The sequence below is a fragment of the Sus scrofa genome, chromosome 6, assembly GCF_054392235.1.
Source record: "Sus scrofa isolate SSC_HxYL_T2T_F1_AM1 chromosome 6, Sscrofa_HxYL_maternal_Yorkshire_Landrace_v2.0, whole genome shotgun sequence".
NCBI classification, from domain to species: Eukaryota; Metazoa; Chordata; class Mammalia; order Artiodactyla; family Suidae; genus Sus; species Sus scrofa.
This window is the reverse complement of record NC_139388.1, coordinates 60,126,896-60,147,106: the sequence shown is the minus strand read 5'-3', so window position 1 is coordinate 60,147,106 and position 20,211 is coordinate 60,126,896. Positions and strand designations below refer to the sequence as shown.

The 20,211-nt window shown below is 53.9% G+C and overlaps 2 protein-coding genes across 5 annotated transcripts in view; one reads left to right on the top strand and one right to left on the bottom strand.

The window, feature by feature from the left end:
* The window catches only part of LOC110261042 (sperm acrosome membrane-associated protein 6), a 52,376-nt gene that overhangs the window by 15,189 nt on the left and 16,976 nt on the right, over nucleotides 1-20,211 (bottom strand). The window contains exons 11-18 of one of the 3 annotated variants that reach the window (XM_084961822.1): nucleotides 17,885-18,986; nucleotides 14,850-15,078; nucleotides 11,669-11,816; nucleotides 5,861-6,090; nucleotides 4,335-4,434; nucleotides 3,833-3,973; nucleotides 1,512-1,617; nucleotides 717-832 (exon numbers count right to left, since the gene is read on the bottom strand). The gene's annotated coding sequence lies outside the window, so the exon portion shown is untranslated. Of the gene's footprint in view, nucleotides 1-716; nucleotides 833-1,511; nucleotides 1,618-3,832; nucleotides 3,974-4,334; nucleotides 4,545-5,860; nucleotides 7,121-11,668; nucleotides 11,817-14,849; nucleotides 15,079-17,884; nucleotides 18,987-20,211 lie in introns of those variants that run through there. The other 2 variants (XR_014806592.1, XR_014806593.1) reach the window with 2 other exon arrangements.
* HAS1 (hyaluronan synthase 1) lies at nucleotides 8,865-19,150 on the top strand. 2 transcript variants are annotated; one of them, XM_084958112.1, is made up of 5 exons: nucleotides 8,865-8,944; nucleotides 12,775-13,473; nucleotides 14,857-15,082; nucleotides 15,650-15,782; nucleotides 18,114-19,150. In XM_084958112.1, the coding sequence occupies exons 1-5, from the start codon at nucleotides 8,936-8,938 to the stop codon at nucleotides 18,787-18,789; spliced, it is 1,743 nt and encodes a 580-aa protein (XP_084814238.1). In that variant the 5' UTR covers nucleotides 8,865-8,935; the 3' UTR covers nucleotides 18,790-19,150.

Below are 20,211 nucleotides of genomic sequence, written 5' to 3'. Positions count from 1 at the left end.
CAGGTCAACTCCAATGTCACTTCCCCTCTGACTTTGTCCAAACTAGAAAATAGGGCCACTCAGGGATGGGAGTCCTGGAGTTCCAGTCGTGGCGCAGTGGTTAACGAATCCGACTAGGAACCATGAGGTTGCGAGGTTGCGGGTTCGATCCCTGGCCTTGCTCAGTGGGTTAAGGATCCGGCGTTGCCGTGAGCTGTGGTCTAGTTCTCGCAGACACGGCTCAGATCCAGTGTTGCTGTGGCTCTGGCATAGGCTTGGCATCTACAGCTCCGATTGGACCCCTAGCCTGGGAACCTCCATGTGCCACGGGAGCAGCCCTCGAAAAGACAAAAAAAAAAAAAAAAAAGGACGGGAGTCCCTTTGAGACGTTCCTCCTTCTCCCTGTTTAAGCTTCAGTATAGAGGGCTTGTAGGAAACAGGCAGGAGCATGACAAGAAGCCCACTTTCACAAAGAAAAGATCTGGAAATTTGTCTGGCAGTTACTCTCTGGGGGGTTCTGGGTCTCTTATTTGTTCTCAGCATCTGGGTCCTTCTCCTCTGTGCATCGTAGCGCCTGCTGCCATTCTCTTCAGTTTAATTCCCCAAAAGGGTTTGGTTTCCACTCTTGGTTGCCCCACCTTTGTTAGCCTCCCTCTCTTAGGAGCCTTCTAACAAGGTGTCTTCTATAGGTGACCCCAAAGGCAGTTTTCCAAAACACAAATCTGAAAACGTCTCACCTCTGAGAGTGGTTCCTCATTGTGTCCACATCCTCTCAGCTTGGGATCTCTAGTACGAAGGCAGGAGCTAGGACAGTTCTTTGGCAGCCAAGAGGTAACCATCTCCAGGAAGAAAGCTGCCATATGGGGGATGAGAAAGAGGAAGGATTAAAACACATGTGGTTTTGATGGTATTATTCTGACACACCCTAAGCTAGTACTGCCCATCTCCAAAATTCTTCTAAAGTAAACCATCAATGTTGTTTTGGTTTAAACCACGGTTGGGTTTCGTTGTAAACTGCAAATGACTCATCATTGAAGGCACCCTAACGGATGCAAGACCTTGGGAATAGTGTTCTGAGGATGACTGCCCTTACTCCTGCCTCTGTTGTCCCATAATTCCCCATATCACCCTGATACCTTTGGATGATACTTTCTTGAAATTTCTTGAAATTTCAGAAAGACTGCCACCTCTTTGGGCTAGACGCCTACTAGTGAGCCTCCATAGGAGCAGAGGATGATGGAATTAATCTTGGGGGGAGGGTTGGGTGGGGAGTGTCTTGTCCCACTGGCTGTTCCCCCACCTCCGCTCTGGGAGCACGCTCTCTTTGTGATTCCTGTCCCTCCCATCCCCATCTCTGCCTCCCTCCCTCCCTCCCTCCCTTCCTTCCTTTCTTTCATGCAGAAGTACCCAAGCCAGAGATCAAACCCATGCCACAGCATCACCAGGGCCTCAGGAGCGACAATGCCAGGCCCTTAACCCACTGAGCGGCAAGGGAACGCCTGCCTTTCATTATTATCTCTGATTCTTCTCACCTCCGCAGTCACCTCTTTCTTTGTCCTAATTCCTTGGGCAAGAATGGGACGCGGATGACCTGGATACTCAAATTCTTTCCCTCTTGATGTTGACAGGGTTGACCTTCTGTGTCCCGTAGAGGATGGAAGTTGAGGAAAACAGGAACTTGAGTTTGTGAAAAAGGAGAGAGTGGGCTATCCAAATGGAGTCACTTAGGCCAGCAAACCAAGACTTAACACCTAACCTAACTGCAGTTTCGACCTGTCATACCCCCCCCCAACACAGACACAGACACACATACACACCCCACACACAGGGATATAAGACACTTAACCGGCCAGCCTAAAATTTTCTGCCCAGGACCAGGAAGTAATCCACTGACAGACCCTTTTTGTTCCCCTTGGGGGGTGACCTTGCGGAAACAATGCATTCTTCCCTAAGAATCCCGCCCCCCCATCATCTTCCACCTTTAGAAACTTTTCCTGCAGCTCATTGAAGCTCTTCTCCATTTGCTGGATGAGCTGTTGCCTGACTCATGAATCGTTCAATAAAGCCAATTTGATCTTTAAATTACTCAGTTGAATTTTGGTTGTCTAACAGGACAGAAGAGCCTTTGTTCAGGGGCTCGCCCTGTGCGTCCCTGGCTTTTGCTTCACATCCTCAATATCCTTTGTAATAACCCAGTAATGCAGTGAATACACGGGTCTCCTGAGTTTTGTGAGCCACTCTAGCACGTTAATCAAACCCAAGGAGGGGATGTCATGGGAACCTTTGATTTACAGTCGCTTGGTCAGAAGCACAGGTGACGACCTGGACTGGAGACTGACACCTGAAGAGGGTGGTGAGTCTTACGGGGCTGAGCCCTTAACCTCGGGATCTGAGGCTGTGTCTGAGCAAAGAGTGTCAGAAGTGAATTGTGGGAGTCCCCATTATGGTGCAGCAGAAACAAATACAACTAGTGTCCACGAGGATGCAGGTTCGATCCCTGGCCTCGCTCAGTGGGGTGGGTATCCGGCACTTCTGTGGCTGCAGCTGTAGCTCCAATTTGCCCCCTAGCCTGGGAACTTCCATACACCAAGGGTGTGGCCCTAAAAAGCAAAAAAAAAAAAAAAAAAAAAAGAAGTGAACTGTGGGGAACACTCAGCTGGTGTCTGAGAATTGCATGTCAGGGGGCAGGGTGGGGGGACTTATATCTTGGAAATAGGAAAGACAAATACCATATGATATCACTTATACGTGGCATCCAAAAAATGATACAAATGAACTTATTAACAAACAGAAACAGACTCACAGCCACACCGAACAGATTTATGGTTACCAAAGGGGAAAGGGGGTGGGGGAGTGAAAAATTAGGAGTCTTCTTGGATTAACAGATAGAAACAACTATACATAAAACAGGGAGTTCCCGTTGTGGCACAGTGGTTAACGAATCCGACTAGGAACCATGAGGTTGAGGGTTCAATCCCTGGCCTTGCTCAGTGGGTGAAGGATCCGGTGTTGCCGTGACCTGTGGTGAAGGTTGCAGATGTGGCTCAGATCTGGCGTGGCTGTGGCTGTGGTGTAGCCCAGCAGCTACAGCTCCAATTTCACCCCTAGCCTGGGAACCTCCATATGCCACGGAGCAGCCCCGGAAAAAGGCAAAACGACAAAGTAAATAAATAAACAAAGTTTGGATTATAATTTTAAAAAATAAATAGATATATAAATAAAACAGATCATAAGATCTTACCTTACAGCACAGGGAACACATTCAGTATCTTGTAATAAACCATAGTGGAAAAGAATATGAAAAATGGTATGTGGGTAGACGTGTCACTGAATCACTTTGTTGTGCGGCAGAAACTCACACAGCGTCATAAATCAACTATACTCCCCTTTAAAAAATCATAAAAAGTTACAATTGAACAAGTCCCATTTGGAGTTCCCGTTGTGGCTCAGGGATAAATGAACCTGACCCGTATCCATGAGGACACGGGTTTGGTCCCTGGCCTTGCTCTGTGGGTTAAGGATCTGGCAATGCGGTGAGCTGTGGTGTAGGTCACAGATACGGCTCAGATTCTGTGTGGCTGTGGCTGTGGTGTAGGCAGGCAGCTGCAGCTCTGATTCAAGCCCTAGCCTGAGAACCTCCATATGCTGTAGGTGCGGCCCTAAAGAGGCCAGGGATCAAACCCATATCTTCACAGGGATGCTAGTCAGGTTCATTACCGCCAACCCACAATGGGAACGCCTCTCTCTCCTAATCTGCAGGGTGACCCTGTGAGGGACACCTTGAGACAGTCCCATTTTCCAGATGAGGAAACAGCCTCAAGGGAACAAGAACACGCAAGCAACTGGCTCCCACCTGCGGCCCAGCCCGGCCCTCTGGCTCCCCGTCAACCTCTTATCCATCTGTCTTCTGACTCAGAGTCGTCTTCCTCCCTCAGAGGCTCTTCAGGCCCTGGTCTGAGGTGGAGGCAGACCCAGGACTCAAGGTGGACAAGACCTTCGGGAAGGATGTGGGAGAGGCACGGAGTCAGAGCCACGTAAGCAAGAGGAGCCTAGTCTTGAACCATTTTTCTGTCAAAGCTGAGAAGCTGATGGACCCGCGTCTATAGGGGCCAGGCTTCCTCTTAAGCACACAAGGGTGCAGATCAAAGACGCCTCCTCCCTCAGACCAGGAGTCCAGGCCCCCAGCCCCTCTTCCCTCGGACCCAGGATCCAGCCCCCAGCCCCTCCTCCCTCAGGCTCAGGATCCAGCCCCAGCTTCTCCTCCCCCAGGACCCAGGATCCAGCCCCCAGCCCCTCCCCCCTCAGACCCAGGGGTCCAGGCCCCCTCCCCCCTCCTCCCACAGTGACCTTCTTACCTGCCCCTGGGGCCCCCGTGCTGCATCACTCTGGCCAGGAAACAGCTCTTCTCCAGCCTCAGTTTCCCTCTCTGGAAATGGGATCCTCTCTCTGGCTTCCCTGGGAGAGGAGAAAGCTGCTGAAGGGGAAGTCTCTCCCTGGCTCTGGCTCTGCCTCCCTCGGGCTTAGGGCCAGACCGGCTGGTCCTCTCCTCCTGGCCTCAGAGGCCCCCCAGCCCCCTCCCCGAGGCACAAGTTGCCCATACAGTCATCGCCTCCCTACCCCCCCAGGATTCGGCAGAATCTGGAGGCATAGGAGTTTTCTGGAACATGTGGGGGGGGGGAATGGTCCCGTGTAGCCAACTGCAGCCAACTTCCTGGAATTCCTAGAAGTTCAGAGGCGATCTGCTTCCAGATGTGAGATCTCAGCTGATCCTGGGAAGCCTCGCCGAGAGTCCCACCTCCCTGGGAACCCCTCACCCCAATCTCCCATGCTCCAGGGAAGGACTGGGGGGGGGGGGTCCCAGCTCCGGCTCCCTCTCTCCCTCCCAACTCCATCTTCCGCCCTATTCCGCCCCCCTCCTCCATCCTTCCCGCTCCCACCCCTCCTCCTCCTCTGTTCCCTCCTCCCCTCCAACCCCTCTTCCCTACCTGCCCCTTCCCCACTTTCTCTTTTTTTCCACATGCACCTGCGGCCACAGTCACAGCAATGCCAGATCTTGAACCCACTAGGTGAGGCCAGGGATCAAACCTGCATCCTCATGGATACTAGCCGGGTTCCTAAATGCTGAGGCACAACGGGAACCCCATCCTCTTCCTCCTTTTCTCCCTTCCCTGACTCTCTGTGTCTCGAGACTCCCAAAGCGCATCCCTCCTACCCAGGATGCTGGGCAGAGAAATCACTCATCTGGACTCAAGTCCTTAACCAAAGGCAGGCTTCGTCCAGTGACTTCCCCGGGAGGGCCCTTCACCTGGCCTAGTTCCCCAGGAAGCCAGCATTCACGAAGGTGGGTACCTACCCGGGAGGAGGTAAATATATGCGATCAGGTCAGGCAAGCCTCAGGGGTCCCCCCATGTCTGCTGTCCCCCTCCTGCCCCTCAACACCCAGGGTCTCCTCACAGGCCCTGCGCCGCCTGCCTGTGCCCAGACCCCAGCGCCCTTCCCGTCCCCGGCTGCCATCTGCCTCCAGGCTCACGCTGTCCGCTCTTGCTCCCCGCAAAGACCCTGATGTGAACCCCCTGCATCTCTCCCCCTGACCCCAGGGTCTCCCTATAAGACCTCTGGGGCAGACCCTGCCCCTCGCCTGCTCCCAGCCCTCCCTGTGCCCAGGATAAAATCCCAGCCTCTGAATCTGGCATTCAAAACCCTGCCTGGGGTGGGCCCTGCTGTGCACCCCATGCCACGCCTGTGCTTTGCCCCTTAAGCTTCCACAACATCCACTCCCCGGAACTTTCCTGATGGGTCAGGACACCCTTCCCTGCCTTGGCTGCCCTTTCAGTTTCACCTTTCACCCCTCAGCCCTGCCTCCCCGACCCTGACTCCTCACCATGCAGAACTCAGCTCCTTCGGGATATCACCTGCTCCAGGAAGCCCTCCGGGACTCTCCTGCCAGGCTCAGGCATCCTCGCACTGGTCGGTGGTCCATCCTCTGTTTACCCAGCTGTCTCCTCCAGCAGATTGGCATCTCCTCAAGGGCAGGGCTGCGGTCTGAGTCATTTCTGTGTGCCTGGCAGCACCCAGCTGTGAGCCCGGCCCGCCAGCGCAGAGGAGATATCCCTAGGGTGAATAAATGTTCTTTCTCCTGACTTCTCTCCATTTTGGCCTTATGATCTCCCCACTGTTGCTCCTTCTGTCCTGTGTTCCATAAACCACACCTTGAGGTTTTGCGATGATGACGGAAATCTTGGGAGGGTCACTCTGGACCCAGGGTGGGACCCAAGACTGGGCACTACTAGAGCAGAGGATTCTGGGACAGATGGCTATTAGTGAGGGGAGCCGGAGGTGGTCCTACCATGACCAGTTCCTGCCTCCTAGGGAAGTGCCCGGCTTGGTCTGCCCTTGTCTTTCAGCTCCTGTCTTGGCTGCTCCCAGCCTTGGTCATCTCTCCCTGCAAGGAATTCTGGGAGACTGGACATCTGGGTCTGAGGGAGGGGGGCTTAGGGTCCTGGATTCCTGGTCCGAGGGAGGAGAGGACTGGGGCCTTGGACCCCTGGGTCTGAGAGAGGAGGGGCTGGGGGCTGGATCCTGGGTCTGAGGGAGGAGGGCTGGGGGCTGGATCCTGGGTCTGAGGGAGGGGGCGCTGGGGGCCTGGATCCTGGGTCTGGGGAAGGAGGGGCTGGGGGCTGGATCCTGGGTCTGAGGGAGGAGGGGTGGGGGCTGGATCCTGGGTCTGAGGGAGGGGGCGCTGGGGGCCTGGATCCTGGGTCTGGGGAAGGAGGAGCTGGGGGCTGGATCCTGGGTCTGGGGAAGGAAGGGCTGGGGGCCCAGACTCCTGGGTCCTGGGGGAAGAAATCCTTGGGGTTTAAAGGCCTGATCCCTCCTTCCTCATCCACACTCTGGTTTTAGCAACATTTGGTTTTATACAGCTGCTCCACCCGGCAGGGCGGGGTGGGGGCTGGGCAGCCAAATGCCCCGCTTCTGAGTGGAGCCCGGGCTGCCCAGCACCCCCACCCTGGGGTAGAGGAATCACCCTTCCCTCCTGCTCTGGGCTTGGCTCCCCCCGGAGGAGCCATCATCCTGACACAGTCAGACACCAGGCGGCGGCCCAGGCTCTCGGCAACAGCACGTCAGAGTTTCAGAAACGGCCAGCCCTGCCCTGGTGAGGTGGGTGGGGTGCCCTGACATGGGTCTTTGCACTAGCCCCCTCTCCCTGACAGCCAGGCTTTGGCAAAGGCGCAACCTGGCATTGCCCCCCCCCCCCCCCACACACGATGCTTCTCCGGGGACACCCAGGGGGTAAAGATTTGGCTGGATGAGATGCAGCAGCAGCGGGAAATGAGGACTTAGAAAAACAGAGCGTAACAGAATGAGAGAGAAACACACACAGAGATAGAGCCTCGGAGATACACAGGGATGCAGAGACCAAGAGAGGGTAGAGATTGAGAGACAAGGACAAACAGACAGAAGCAGAGAAAGGAGGCACAGGCAGCCACCGAGGGGAACAGGGAGAAACAGGCAGAGAAAGAAAAACTGGGAGACAGACATCGTCAGAGAAACCCAGAGACGGACAGACGGACCACGAGACAGAGAAAGGATGCAGGGGTCAGGGAAAGAGATGCAGAGTAAGAATCAATAAGAAGAGCAGAGACAAAGCAGTGGAGAGAGATTTGGGGCTTTGAAATCAAGAAAAGGAAGGCCGAGTTCCCGTCCTGGCGCAGCGGAAACGAATCCGACTAGGAACCATGAGGTTGCAGGTTCGACCCCTGGCCTTGCTCAGTGGGTTAAGGATCCGGCGTGGCTACGACCTGTGGTGTAGGTTGCAGACACAGCTCGGGATTCTGCGTTGCTGTGGCTGTGGTGTAGGCCGCCGCCTGTAGCTCTGATTGGACCCCCAGTCTGGGAACCTCTATATGCCTCGGTGCGGCCCTAGAAAAGACAAAAGATTAAAAAAAGAAAAAAAAAAATGGCAGGGAAACAATGACCTTTATCACGGAGTCTTCTGGTCCTGAGGGGCTGAGGAGGCGGACACGCCAGGACCCCATCTCTTCGGCCCACTTCCGCCTTTGCGCTGACTCAGTTTCCCAGACTCCTTGGGGGCGGCTGACCAATAACTCTGAGCTCACCCCCCCGGGGGGCCAATCCCAGGGCTCCAGCCCCCTCCCCGGTCCTGGCACAGACGCATGCGCGCGCGCACCCAGACACACACACACACACGCAAGCACACGCAAGCACACGCACGTGGACCCCAAGCAATTAGGCGCTGAGCCGACAGACGTCCCCTCCTGTTCCCAGACAGCCGGCCTCCCGGGCCAGGGCACACACAGTCACACCCACACGCACGCACGTGTGCGCTCTTTAGTCCATCTGCCAGTGGCCGGTCCCCAGGGAATCCCATCTGGATTCCGGGGCTAGAAGGGGAGGGGAGGGGCGGGATGCGGGGGACACAGGGCTGGGGCCGAAGAGGGGGGCGAGGAGACTTGGGAATGGGAGGAAGAGAAAGAAGCGGGCAGGGGAGGGGAGAGAGGGGGAAGGAGACGTGAGGAGAGGCCGAGGGAGGTGGGGAGAAAGAAGGGATGGAGCGAAGTGCAGACATGCCGCAGCGAGCGCCGGGAGAGGAGGAGAAGTAGAGAGAGAGAGAGACGGGGCAAGAAGGGGCTGCGATGGGGGGCGGTTCGGGGGAGGAGGAAGGGCGGCAGGGACGCGGGGCAGGTGCAAAGGGGGAGCTGGGCAGGGAGGCCCGTCTGGAGCGGGGAGGCGGGGGTGATGGCGGGAAGCGGGTGGGGCTGCCCGGCTCTCGGCCGGCCGTGACCTCAGAGCCCCTGGCCCAGCTCAGCCCTGACGTCAGCCCCTCCTCCCGCCCCCGCCTGGCGCTGCTCTTCAAATCACCCTCCTCAGCTCTCGGGCCACAGAGAGGCTCTGAGCAGTGAGCAGGAGAGGAGCGAGGCCCGCCGGACCCACAGCGATGAGACAGGTGTGTGCATGACTGTGGCCGGGTAGGGGGACCGCCAGCCCAGGTGTGACCACGTGTGCGCGGGAACCTCCAGTGCTGGGGTGGTCACCTACACTCCTGTGCATGACAGGCGACCGTCTGTGTGCGACAGCGACCTTGTGAGTGTGTGTGCCATCGGGTGTGTATCTATGTGAGATGTGACATGACCTTGTGGCCTTGTTGACCTGGCTGTAAATCCGTGTGTGCCCTGGGGGGGGTGGTGGCTTGACCTGTGGGTCTAAATTTCTACTTTCACGTCGTCAGTATTAAGTTGAACCAAATGAAATCGCCACTCTGTGGTCACTTCTGACCTGTAAAAACGGCAATTTCATATGGTTCCATCTCAACTGTTTTTTGTTTTTTTTTTTTCTGAAACTTGCATCTGTCCCGTTGCTCCAGACCCTGCGATGGGTGTCTGTGTGTTCACGGCCAGTGGTGGTGTTCCTTCCCGCTGAAGGTGAACTATCTCCAGGTTCACCTGAGTGGCTATTGGGGTGGGGTGGGGGGCATGTGCCCCAGGATCACTGAATTCCAAGGGCAGGTGTCTGGGATCGGCTGTCTTGGGTTGTGTGTCCACGGCGACACATGTGATCCTGAGTGACAGGATTAGAACCCTCTGGATGCCCAGCCATCTCTGATCCCCAGCATGCATTGGGCCACCCCCAAAAACTCAGGTAGGGCTAGGTTTGGGGCAAAGGGACAGAGAAGAAGAGTCCAGAAGAAATAATAATAATTGTTAATTTTGAGCAAGTACTCACACCAGGCTAAAAGCTGTACCTTAGCTCTGCCCTCAAGAAACATAACATGAGCCACATACATAATTTCAATTTTTCTAGGAGTTCCCATTGTAGCACAGTGGAAACAAATCTGACTGATAGCCCTGAGGTTGCAGGTTCAATCCCTGGCCTTCAGTGGGTCAGGGATCTGGCATTACCATGAGCTATGGTGTAGGTCACAGACACAGCTTGGATCCCGCATTGCTGTGGCTGTGGTGTAGGCTGGCAGCTGTAGCTCTGATTAGACCGCTAGCCTGGGAACTTCCATATGCTGAGGGTGCAGCTCTAAAAAACACACAAAAAAATTTTTTTTAATTTAAAAAAAATTTAGAAATTTTAAAAATTAATTTCTGGTAGCCACATTACAGAAAGAGAAACAGGTGTGATTAACTTTATTAATATTTTCTTTAACCCAGTGTGTCGGGAGTCAGCAGTTTTTTTCTGTACAAGGCCAGAAAGGGGTTTAGAGGGACATATGGTCTCTACTCCTTGGCATAGTGTGAAATCAGCTGTGGTCAGTATGTAACCAGATGAGTGTGGATGCCGAGAAAATGATGTAGGAATGCAAAAATGTGAACTTCATCCAGTTTTCATATGCCACAAAATAGTCGTTTTCTTTTGATTTTTTTTTTTTTCAAACTTCGAAAAAACTGGAGTTCCCGTCCTGGCCCACTGGTTAACAAAACCGACCCGTATCCATGAGGATGCAGGTTCGATCCCTGGCCTTGCTTAGTGGGTTGAGGATCCGGGGTTGCCATGAGCTGTGGTGTAGACCGGCAGCTACAGCTCCAATTTGACCCCTCGCCTGGGAACGTCCATATGCCATGGATGCGGCCCTAAAAAGACCAAAAATAAAAACTAAAAACGAATCTTAGCTTGTGGGGCTATAGTGAAAAAGGAGCCAGGCTTCAGCCCAAGGGGCCCGTGTATGCCAACCCACAGCTCTATTATCAAAAATATTATCATTTCAGTATGTGATCAATGCAAAGATAGTAAGGAGACATCTTTCTGTCATTTTTCTGCACTCAGGCTTCATAATCCAGATGTGCAGCTCATCTCACTCAGACAATATCTTTTCATTAGAGACACTGGACCTGTATTTTTAGAGTTCGTAAAATTTATAGTCGAAGCTTCACAGATCCTACTCGTTCCAGACATGTTTAAAAGCCTTCCAATGACTGAATCAAGGACCAGTTTCTAAATTTAAACATTTACATGGAGGAGTTCTCTTGTGGCTCAGTGGGTTAAGGATCCAGCATTGTCAGTGCAGCGGCTCAGGGTCCCTGCTGTCACACAGGTTCAATCCCTGGCCCGGGAATGTCCACAGGCCTCTGGCATGGCCAAAAAAGAAACAAACAACCCCAAATTAAACATTTACATTGAATGAAATTAAAAAGTCAGTTCTTCGGTCATAAAGGCTGCATTTCAAGTGTTCTCTAGCCACATGTGGCCAGTGGCTCCCGTACTGGGTAGTGCAAATCTGTGTCTTAGTGGTTCATTTTACTCATCAAAGGTTAACTGTATCCTCCGTTCAGGGTCTCATGAAGTTGCAGTCATGCTGCCAGCTGGAGCTGGGGCTTATCTAAGGCTCAAGAGCCTCTTCCAAGCTTACTGGTGATGGAGAAGACAGTTTAGCACAGAGGATGATGGAGCTTGAGTGACCCTGAGTGAGAGACTATATCCCCCTGTGCCTCAGTTTCCCCATCTCTAACAGGAGAGAGTAACAGTACCCACCTCCCCAGCGCTTGGCACATGGAAAGGGCTAAACGCCCACTTTGCAGACGAGAAAAGAGAGGCACCCACCCTTTCCCCTCTGATTCCAAGCTTTTCCAGCAGCATGTACTGGGCATCATCAGGCCCTACCAGCCACTCCTCCTGGCTCATCAGTCCTGGATTTTGCCATCTCTATGGTGGGGGCAGTAAACATTACCTGTCCGCCAGGGGCTCCTGAGGAGTCAAGCCGGGATACAACGTTGTGGTTTAGTGACTGGATATTCAGGGTTCAAATCTTGGCTTCTGCACGTTCCAGGCAGACCTTGGGCAGGTGGCGGCATCTCTGTGTGACTCAGTTCCCTCATCTGTAAAATGGGGATGATGATAAAAGTACCTAATTCATAGGGCTGTTGTGAGGATTAAAAGAGGTTCTTAGACTTGTGGGTACCAAGGGTAGGGGGTGGGGGGACGGATGACTTGGAAGCTGGGGATGAGCAGATGCCAACTATTATATAGAGAAGGACAAACAGCAAGGTCCCACTATAGAGCACAGGGAACTATCTTCAGTATCCTGTGAGAAACCGTAACGGAAAAGAATAATAAAAAGACCTGCTGTATGGCACAGGGAACTATATCTATTATGTATATATAATAGATATATAAAACATCTGAAAATGAATCACCTTCCTGAACACCTGAAATGCTTTCAATCAACTATGCTTGAATAAAAAAGATCAAAACGACCAAAATGATGTTATTATTTGGAGTTAGTAAAACAATATTAAGAGAAAAAAAAATATGTATATAACTGAATCACTTTGCTGTGCGGTAGAATGAACACAGCATTTGTAAATCAACTACACCTCAATACAATAAACTAAAAAAATAAGTTCTAAGAGGCTTCGAGCAGTGCCTGACACATATCATCTTGCATTCTTTAGATGTATATTGTTATTATCATTCTCAACACTAAGGAATGTTTGACCGTCAGATGAATCATTATTTTTTTGTACCATTAAAAAGGAGGCGGGGAAACCTCTTAATTAAACCGGGATACTCCACTGAGTGTAATCCTCACGGATTTAAGAGCTGTTACAACGTGAAAAAAAAATCTATTAGCATCAACAGAAGCAGGCATTCAGCCCTGATGCCTGTTTGCCGCATTTCTTTTCATTCATGAAAATAACTGTGCAGCGCCCAGAGGATTTGCTGTACAAAAGGGGGATATTAGCATGGGCCTGGGAATGAAACCCAGGAGGGCTTCCCTTCCCGGAGGAGCCTTTCGGGACTCTTTTTTTTTCCTTCCTATCTCCGCTCCAGCAGGACGTGCCCAAGCCCAGCCCCGCAGCCCGCCACTGCTCCAGCCTGGCCCGGCGGGTGCTGACCATCGCCTTCGCGCTGCTCATCCTGGGCCTCATGACCTGGGCCTACGCCGCCGGGGTGCCCCTGGCCTCCGATCGCTTCGGCCTCCTGGCCTTCGGCCTCTACGGGGCCTTCCTCTCTGCGCACCTGGTGGCGCAGAGCCTCTTCGCGTACCTGGAGCACCGGCGGGTGGCGGCGGCGGCGCGGCGGGCGGCGGCGCGGGGCCCCCCAGACGCGGCCACGGCGCGCAGCGTGGCGCTGACCATCTCCGCGTATCAGGAGGACCCCGCGTACCTGCGCCAGTGCCTGGTGTCCGCCCGCGCCCTGCTGTACCCGCGCGCGCGGCTGCGCGTCGTCATGGTGGTGGACGGCAACCGCGCCGAGGACCTCTACATGGTGGACATGTTCCGCGAGGTCTTCGCCGACGAGGACCCCGCCACCTACGTGTGGGACGGCAACTACCACCAGCCCTGGGAACCCGCGGCGGCGGGCGCGGCGGGCGCCTACCGGGAGGTGGAGGCCGAGGACCCCGGGCGGCTGGCGGTGGAGACGCTGGTGCGGACGCGCCGGTGCGTGTGCGTGGCGCAGCGCTGGGGCGGTAAGCGCGAGGTCATGTACACCGCCTTCAAGGCGCTCGGCGACTCGGTGGACTACGTGCAGGTGAGCGCAAGGCGCCCCCGCCCCCCGGAACCGTCCTTCCTTCGGAGCCTTGACAGTCTGGAGATGGGGAGGAACTTCTTTTCTTCCTGTATTCACTCGTCCATCTCACGGAGAGAGTCTTTCCTTCCCTCAGTCATTCGTACCCCCATCCGTCCACCTCTCCACGATGGAGGTCGCGCACTCACTTTACTCCTTCATTTATCTGTGCAGGGTAGGGATTTCGTCCTTTCTTCAGTCATGCATCCAGTTGCTACGGAAGCTGTGTCCTTAACGAACTCGTTCACTCATCCTTCCATCTATCCCTATGAATAAAGGGATTTATTCATCCCTTCAGTGTAGAATTTCTCTCTCCTTCCCTTCTTTCTCTCCTTGTAGTCTTTTCCACATGCAGCCATCTCTTCATCCAATAGAAATCATTCCTTCCTTTTATTCATCCATTCAGTGTAGAGACTCCATCCCTTTTTCATCCAGTGTAGAATCTCTTTCCATCATTCATTCATTCATGCATCCATCTATCATCCAATATGGAGACCACGCATTCCTTTATTCACTTACTCCTTAAATGTAGAGATTGGGTCTTTCCGGTCCTTCCTGTTGTCATGCATTGGATTTTCTTGCTCATTTATTCGTCCACTTACTGATCTCATCAGTACAGAGGTCTATGTCTGCATTTAGTCATCCATTCATCCATTCGACATAGTGATTCATTCATTCACGCATTGCATTAGCTGTCTATTCTGCATAACAAATTTCCACACATTTGGCAGCTTGAAGCAAACACAGTTATTATCTCATAGTTTCCATTGGTCAGGAGTCTGGACAAAGCTTAACTGGATCCTCTGTTCAGGGTCTCATGAGGTTGTAGTCATGCTGTCAGCTGGAGCTGGGGCTTATCTAAGGCTCAAGGGCCTCTTCCAAGCAGAATTTGTTTCTTTGCAGGCAGAGAACTCATGGCAGCTTGCCTCTTCAGGAGAAGGTCTCTGACTTCTAGACCTTCTTTGAAAGGGCTCACCTGATTAGGTCTGGCCCACCCAGGATAATCCGTCTGTGTTTACCTTAAAACCAACAGACTAGGGACCTTAATTATATTGCAGAACTCCTTCAGATTGCCATATAAGATAATACATCATGGGAGTTATATGTCACCACTTTTTCCATGTTCTGTTGATAGGAAGCAAATTATGGCTCTTGCCCACACCCCAGAAGAGAGCATGGATGTTGGGGGGAAGGTCATCTTAAAATGTGATTAGATATTGAAAATGACTAAACAATTCAAAGTTATGTTCGCATTGGCTGCAGACTGGCCCAGCTCTTCCCCCCACCCCTTGGTGCCCTCCCCTGGATTACCAGCGATCTCACCTGCCCCTTCCACCCACCTGACAGGTCTGTGACTCAGACACACGGCTGGACCCTTTGGCGCTGCTGGAGCTGGTGCGGGTACTGGACGAGGACCCCCGGGTAGGGGCTGTGGGGGGCGACGTGCGGATCCTTAACCCTCTGGACTCTTGGGTCAGCTTCCTCAGCAGCCTGCGGTACTGGGTGGCCTTCAACGTGGAGCGGGCTTGTCAGAGCTACTTCCACTGCGTGTCCTGCATCAGTGGTCCCCTAGGTGAGCAGGGGTAGGGCTTAGGAGGGTGATGGACGGGGCAGAGAGGGAAGGGAGAAGGGAGCCAGAGTTGGCTGAAGATGTGATTGGAAGTGGAGACAAACGTGGGGCTGGGACAGGAATTGGAAACAGGGATAAGACTGGCAGTTGGAGGTGGGGATAGTGTTTGGTGTGGGGATCGGGACTGGGGATAGGGGAGGGCTTGGGAAAGAGGATGAGATGGATTTGGAGTCAAGGTCAGGGTTGGAGATGGGTTTTTGGATGAGGACGGGTAGGGGATGGGGCTGAGAATGGATGTGAGATTGGGGACGGGTTTGCAGTCCAGGTGGATATGGGTCAGAAACAGGACTGGGGCAGATGTGGGATGGGTGTGGAGTTGAGGAAAGATTTGAGGTTGAGAACAGGATCGGGGCTGGAGTTGTCATTGGAGACAGAGCTGAGAATGGGCCTGAGATGGTTAAAGATGGGGTTGGATTTGGAGATTGGAGATGAGTTGGGTTGGAAGTAGGATTGGGGATGGTGTTGACAAAAGCAGAGGCTATTGGTCCTGTACGCCCTCCCCCCACCTAGGTCTGTACAGGAACAACCTCCTGCAGCAATTCCTTGAGGCCTGGTACAATCAGAAGTTCCTGGGCACCCACTGTACCTTTGGGGATGACCGCCACCTCACCAACCGCATGCTCAGCATGGGCTATGCCACCAAGTAAGTGGAAGGGACCAAGGGCTTGGGGGTGTGCAGAGGCCAGTGAGGATCCCAGCGAGTGTGTGTGTGTGTGTGTGTGTGTGTGTGTGTGTGTGTGTGTGTGTTTGGGGAATTCTCCAAACCTAAAGTAAATTATAGGGCAATGGGCCTAAAGAAACAAAAGGAGGATTTGCATTGAATCAATGGGCTATACCAAGTGAGAAGTTAAAGGAAAGCGGAAGATACCATAGGCACGGGGGGGGGGGTATTTGCATTGAACCACATGACTCAATGGACTCTACCAAGCAGGGCAAGATGAGGGGGGTAATTCCAGCATGAGATGGGGTGAGATGGCTCTAACACAGGGAGCACAGACTACTCCAAGTGAGGTGGGGAGAGAAAGAGAGAAATAGATTGAGGTCTAACTAGTCAGAGGGTGAGTGAGAAGGTTCACGTGGGAGGAGAGGAGAGCACGAAAACTCTAGTAAGTGCTTTCGGAAGAAAGGATGTCATGGAAGGGCATGGGCTAGACCAGCTGAAGTTCAGGGGAAAGGGATTTCTACAGAGTTATCAAGGGAGGAGTTCCCGTCGTGGCTTAGTGGTTAATGAATCCAACTAGGAACCATGAGGTTGCAGGTTCCATCCCTGGCCTCAATCAGTGGGTTAAGGATCTGGCGTTGCCGTGAGCTGTGGTGTGGGTCCAGATGCGGCTCGGATCCTGTGTTGCTGTGACTCTGGTGTAGGCTGGCGGCTACACCTCCGATTAGACCCCTAGCCTGGGAACCTCCATATACCGTGGAAAAACAAAAACAAAAACAAAAAACAAAGTTATCAAGGGAACCCATGCATTCATTCACTTGAGGAATATTCTCCAAGTGCCTCTGGTGTTTTTAAGCTCTGGGGATGCAGAAGCAAGCAAGAGATGCAAATTCATGCTTACATTGATTGGGGAGACAGATGATAAAAGGTAGGTGAGCAGAACATATCACATGTTAGGGAATGATAGAGGCCAAGGAGATAAGCAAGGCCGGGAAGGATAGGAAGCTTCCAGGTAGGGAGTGAAATGTCAAATTAGGATGCCTGAGGCCAAGAGGGATGGCGGCTGAAAACAGTACAGCTGGACCAGTACCAAGGGAGAGAGTGTCAGGAAACGACAGAGTGAATCAGGGTCCACGCATGAAAGTTGTGTGGGCCACAGCGAGAATGTGAACTAAGATGAAGGAGCCATGGTGTGTGTGGAGGGGGGGTTAGCAGAGGGGTGGCATGTCATTGTAACAGGATCCCTCCCAGCTCTTTTGGGTACAGACTCCGGGAGGAAGAGGATTAACAGGGAAGTCATGGAGGAGGCCACATGACACAGGGGAAGGAGGCCGGACACTGTCAAGTAATGCCCGTGGCAATAGAACAGTTTCAGATTAACTGCGGGAGGCCACCTAATGACCTTCCACACGAGGGATTCCGGCCAGTCGGGGAGGGATGGATTAGTAATGTCTGCTAGGGCTCTGGGAAGGGCGCTTAATGGTTCCCTTGAGAAGCTCTAACACATGGGCTACCCTAGGTAAGAAGCATGCCCAGCTTACTCCTCCCCACCGGGCCTGCCAATGAGTAAGTGCAATCGTATTCGTAATAGAGTTCTGATAGTATTAGTAATAGCGTCACTCAGGGCAATAATATTAGTAATGCCACTAGTTGCATTAGTCATAGCAAAGATAGCAGTAGCAGCTCCCATCTGTTGAGCAAGTTCTATACACTGGTCCTCAGCGCTTGGCGTTTAATCCTCATTCAATCTTCATCTATTAGGTAGGAACCAGTATCGACCCCATTTTATGTAGGAGAATGAGACAGGCGGGGACTCGGGACCTTTTACTGCAGTGTTGGCACCTGGACAAATGTCTCCCCCAGCGACAGAATACACAGCAACTATAAGGGACTAAAAATAACTGCGCGCCTGCCGTTGGGGCAAATTATAAATAAGATACAAAAAGGCCCAAAGGCAGCGGCCACTTCGGAGGTGCTGGGAGCAAAACCAAGGGGGTGGGGCAGGCTGCCTAAGCCACGCCTCCAGCCCGCCCACCGATCGGGACCCCCTGCCCTCGCTCCATTTAAGGAACCAGCTCACCCACCTTCAGAGAGCGCGCCAGGGAGCCTGTTACTTGCAGGAGGACCGCTTAAAGCCTTGCCTGAACTTCTTGTCTGGCTTCTTCACTTTCTGTTGCTTAAAAAGTCCGGCGACCTGGGTCCCTATCAAGAACCCCGAGGGCCAGAGAAGTTGAGAAAACTTTCCCCCGGTGGCCATTCCTGGCTCCCGATTCCCGTGCATCCTGATGGCTCTGTCTCCTCCCACCCGGCCAGGTACACCTCGCGGTCCCGCTGCTACTCGGAGACGCCCTCGTCCTTCCTGCGCTGGCTGAGCCAGCAGACGCGCTGGTCCAAGTCGTACTTCCGCGAGTGGCTGTACAACGCGCTGTGGTGGCACCGGCACCACGCGTGGATGACCTACGAGGCGGTGGTCTCGGGCCTCTTCCCATTCTTCGTGGCGGCCACCGTGCTGCGGCTCTTCTACGCGGGCCGCCCGTGGGCGCTGCTCTGGGTGCTGCTGTGCGTGCAGGGCGTGGCGCTGGCCAAGGCGGCCTTCGCGGCCTGGCTGCGGGGCTGCCTGTGGATGCTGCTGCTCTCGCTCTACGCGCCCCTCTACATGGGCGGCCTCCTGCCGGCCAAGTTCCTGGCACTCGCCACCATGAACCAGAGCGGCTGGGGCACGTCGGGCCGCCGCCAGCTGGCCGCCAACTACGTCCCGGTGCTGCCACTGGCCCTCTGGGCGCTGCTGCTGCTCGGGGGTCTGGTCCGCAGCGTGGTCCACGAGGCCCGGGCCGACTGGAGCGGCCCCTCCCGGGCTGCAGAGGCCCGTCACCTGGCCGTGGGGGCCGGCGCCTACCTGGGCTACTGGGCGATCATGCTGACCCTCTACTGGGTGGGCGTGCGGAGGCTCTGCCGGCGGCGGGCGGGGGGCTACCGCGTCCAAGTGTGAGTCCGGGCGCGCGGACTGCCCGCTCGGGGGGCTCTGGGAGCCGCCAGAGGAGACCTACCGTGGGAGGGGGGGTCCCCGGAGCCACGAACTTGCTGGATTGCTCTGGGCCTTGGTTGCCCTCCTCTGTGAAGCGAGGGGGTCAACTCAAGACTCTTCAGCCAGGACTCTTTGGAGGGGGGCATAGCTGGGACTTCTCTCTGGGAAGGGGTATTTATTGATCAGGGTCTGGATTTTGGGGTCAGAGGTGAAAGGGGCCCCCACATGCTGTCCTGGGGCCCCCGATTTCTCCCTGTTCTTATTTAATCTCCATTTGTACTGTGTGATTAGGATATAATAAAGAATTTTATTTATTTTCTTCTGAGCCTCCCCCCATTTTTTTGAGAACTAAGGGGGCTTCATGGTTGGGAACTGGGGACTTAGTGCTGGATGCCAGCTGTCTGAAACTAGTCAAGATAACCTCCTTCCTCGGATCCTTAATTCCCCCCCCCCTTTTTTTTTGCTTTTTAGGGCCGCACCAGTGGCATATGGAAGTTCCCAGGCCCTTGGAGGTCCAATCGGAGCTGTAGCCCCTGGCCTACACCACGCCACAGCAATGCCAGATCCGAGCCCCTGTGCAACCTACACCACAGTTCACCGCAACGCTGGACCCTCAACTCACTGAGGGTTGAGGGATTGAACCCACATCCTCATGGATGCTAGTCAGGGTTGTTAACCACTGAGCCACAAAGGGAACTCCCATTGATTCCCTCTTTGGGAAACAGGTCTATGAATCCCATGGGTCAGGGCTGTCGTGAGGGTGGAATTTCTCACCTCCTCATTCAGAGCCTTATGGAGCACCTGCTACATGGGGGCACGTTGGGCAGTGTGGAGGGAGTTTTCCTGATCCGCCCACTGGTCTATTCCTGAAGAAAAGTAACATAGAGGCTCTCTCCTTAAGCCCCCAGCACCTCCCCCTGAGCTTGCCCTCCATCTCACTGAGAAAACAGAAGTGCTAAGAAAACTCAGAGCCCCTCCCCCCTTCCCACTCCCCTGCAGCGGTCCCCATACGGTCACCTTCCCCCATCACTGCAGGGGAACTGCCTGTGCTCCCAGCCAATGCCAACCCCTTCCACTTGGCACCAGACTTCAAGTCCTCTGGTCTCCAAGACCCCACTCCTGAGGTTCTTCCCACCGGCTCCTCCATCAAGTCTTCCCTCCCAGTGGGGTCTTTCCCATCAGCCTCCAAACGTATATATATGGTCCTTTGCCTTTTTTTTTTTTTTTTCTTTAAGGCCACACCCATGGCCTATGGAGGTTCCCAGACTAGGGGTCAAATCAGAGCTGCAGCTGCCAGCCCCACAGCCACAGCCACGCCAAATCCCCAACCCACTGAGCGGGGCCAGGGATGGAGACCCACATCCTCATGGATGCTAGTCAAGTTGT

Bases quoted from the DNA above. Each gene is read 5' to 3' on its own strand.
- HAS1 (XM_084958112.1), top strand. The intron at 13,474-14,856 runs GTGAGCGCAAGG...CCCACCTGACAG, and splicing joins ACTCGGTGGACTACGTGCAG to GTCTGTGACTCAGACACACG. The intron at 15,083-15,649 runs GTGAGCAGGGGT...CCCCCCACCTAG, and splicing joins CTGCATCAGTGGTCCCCTAG to GTCTGTACAGGAACAACCTC.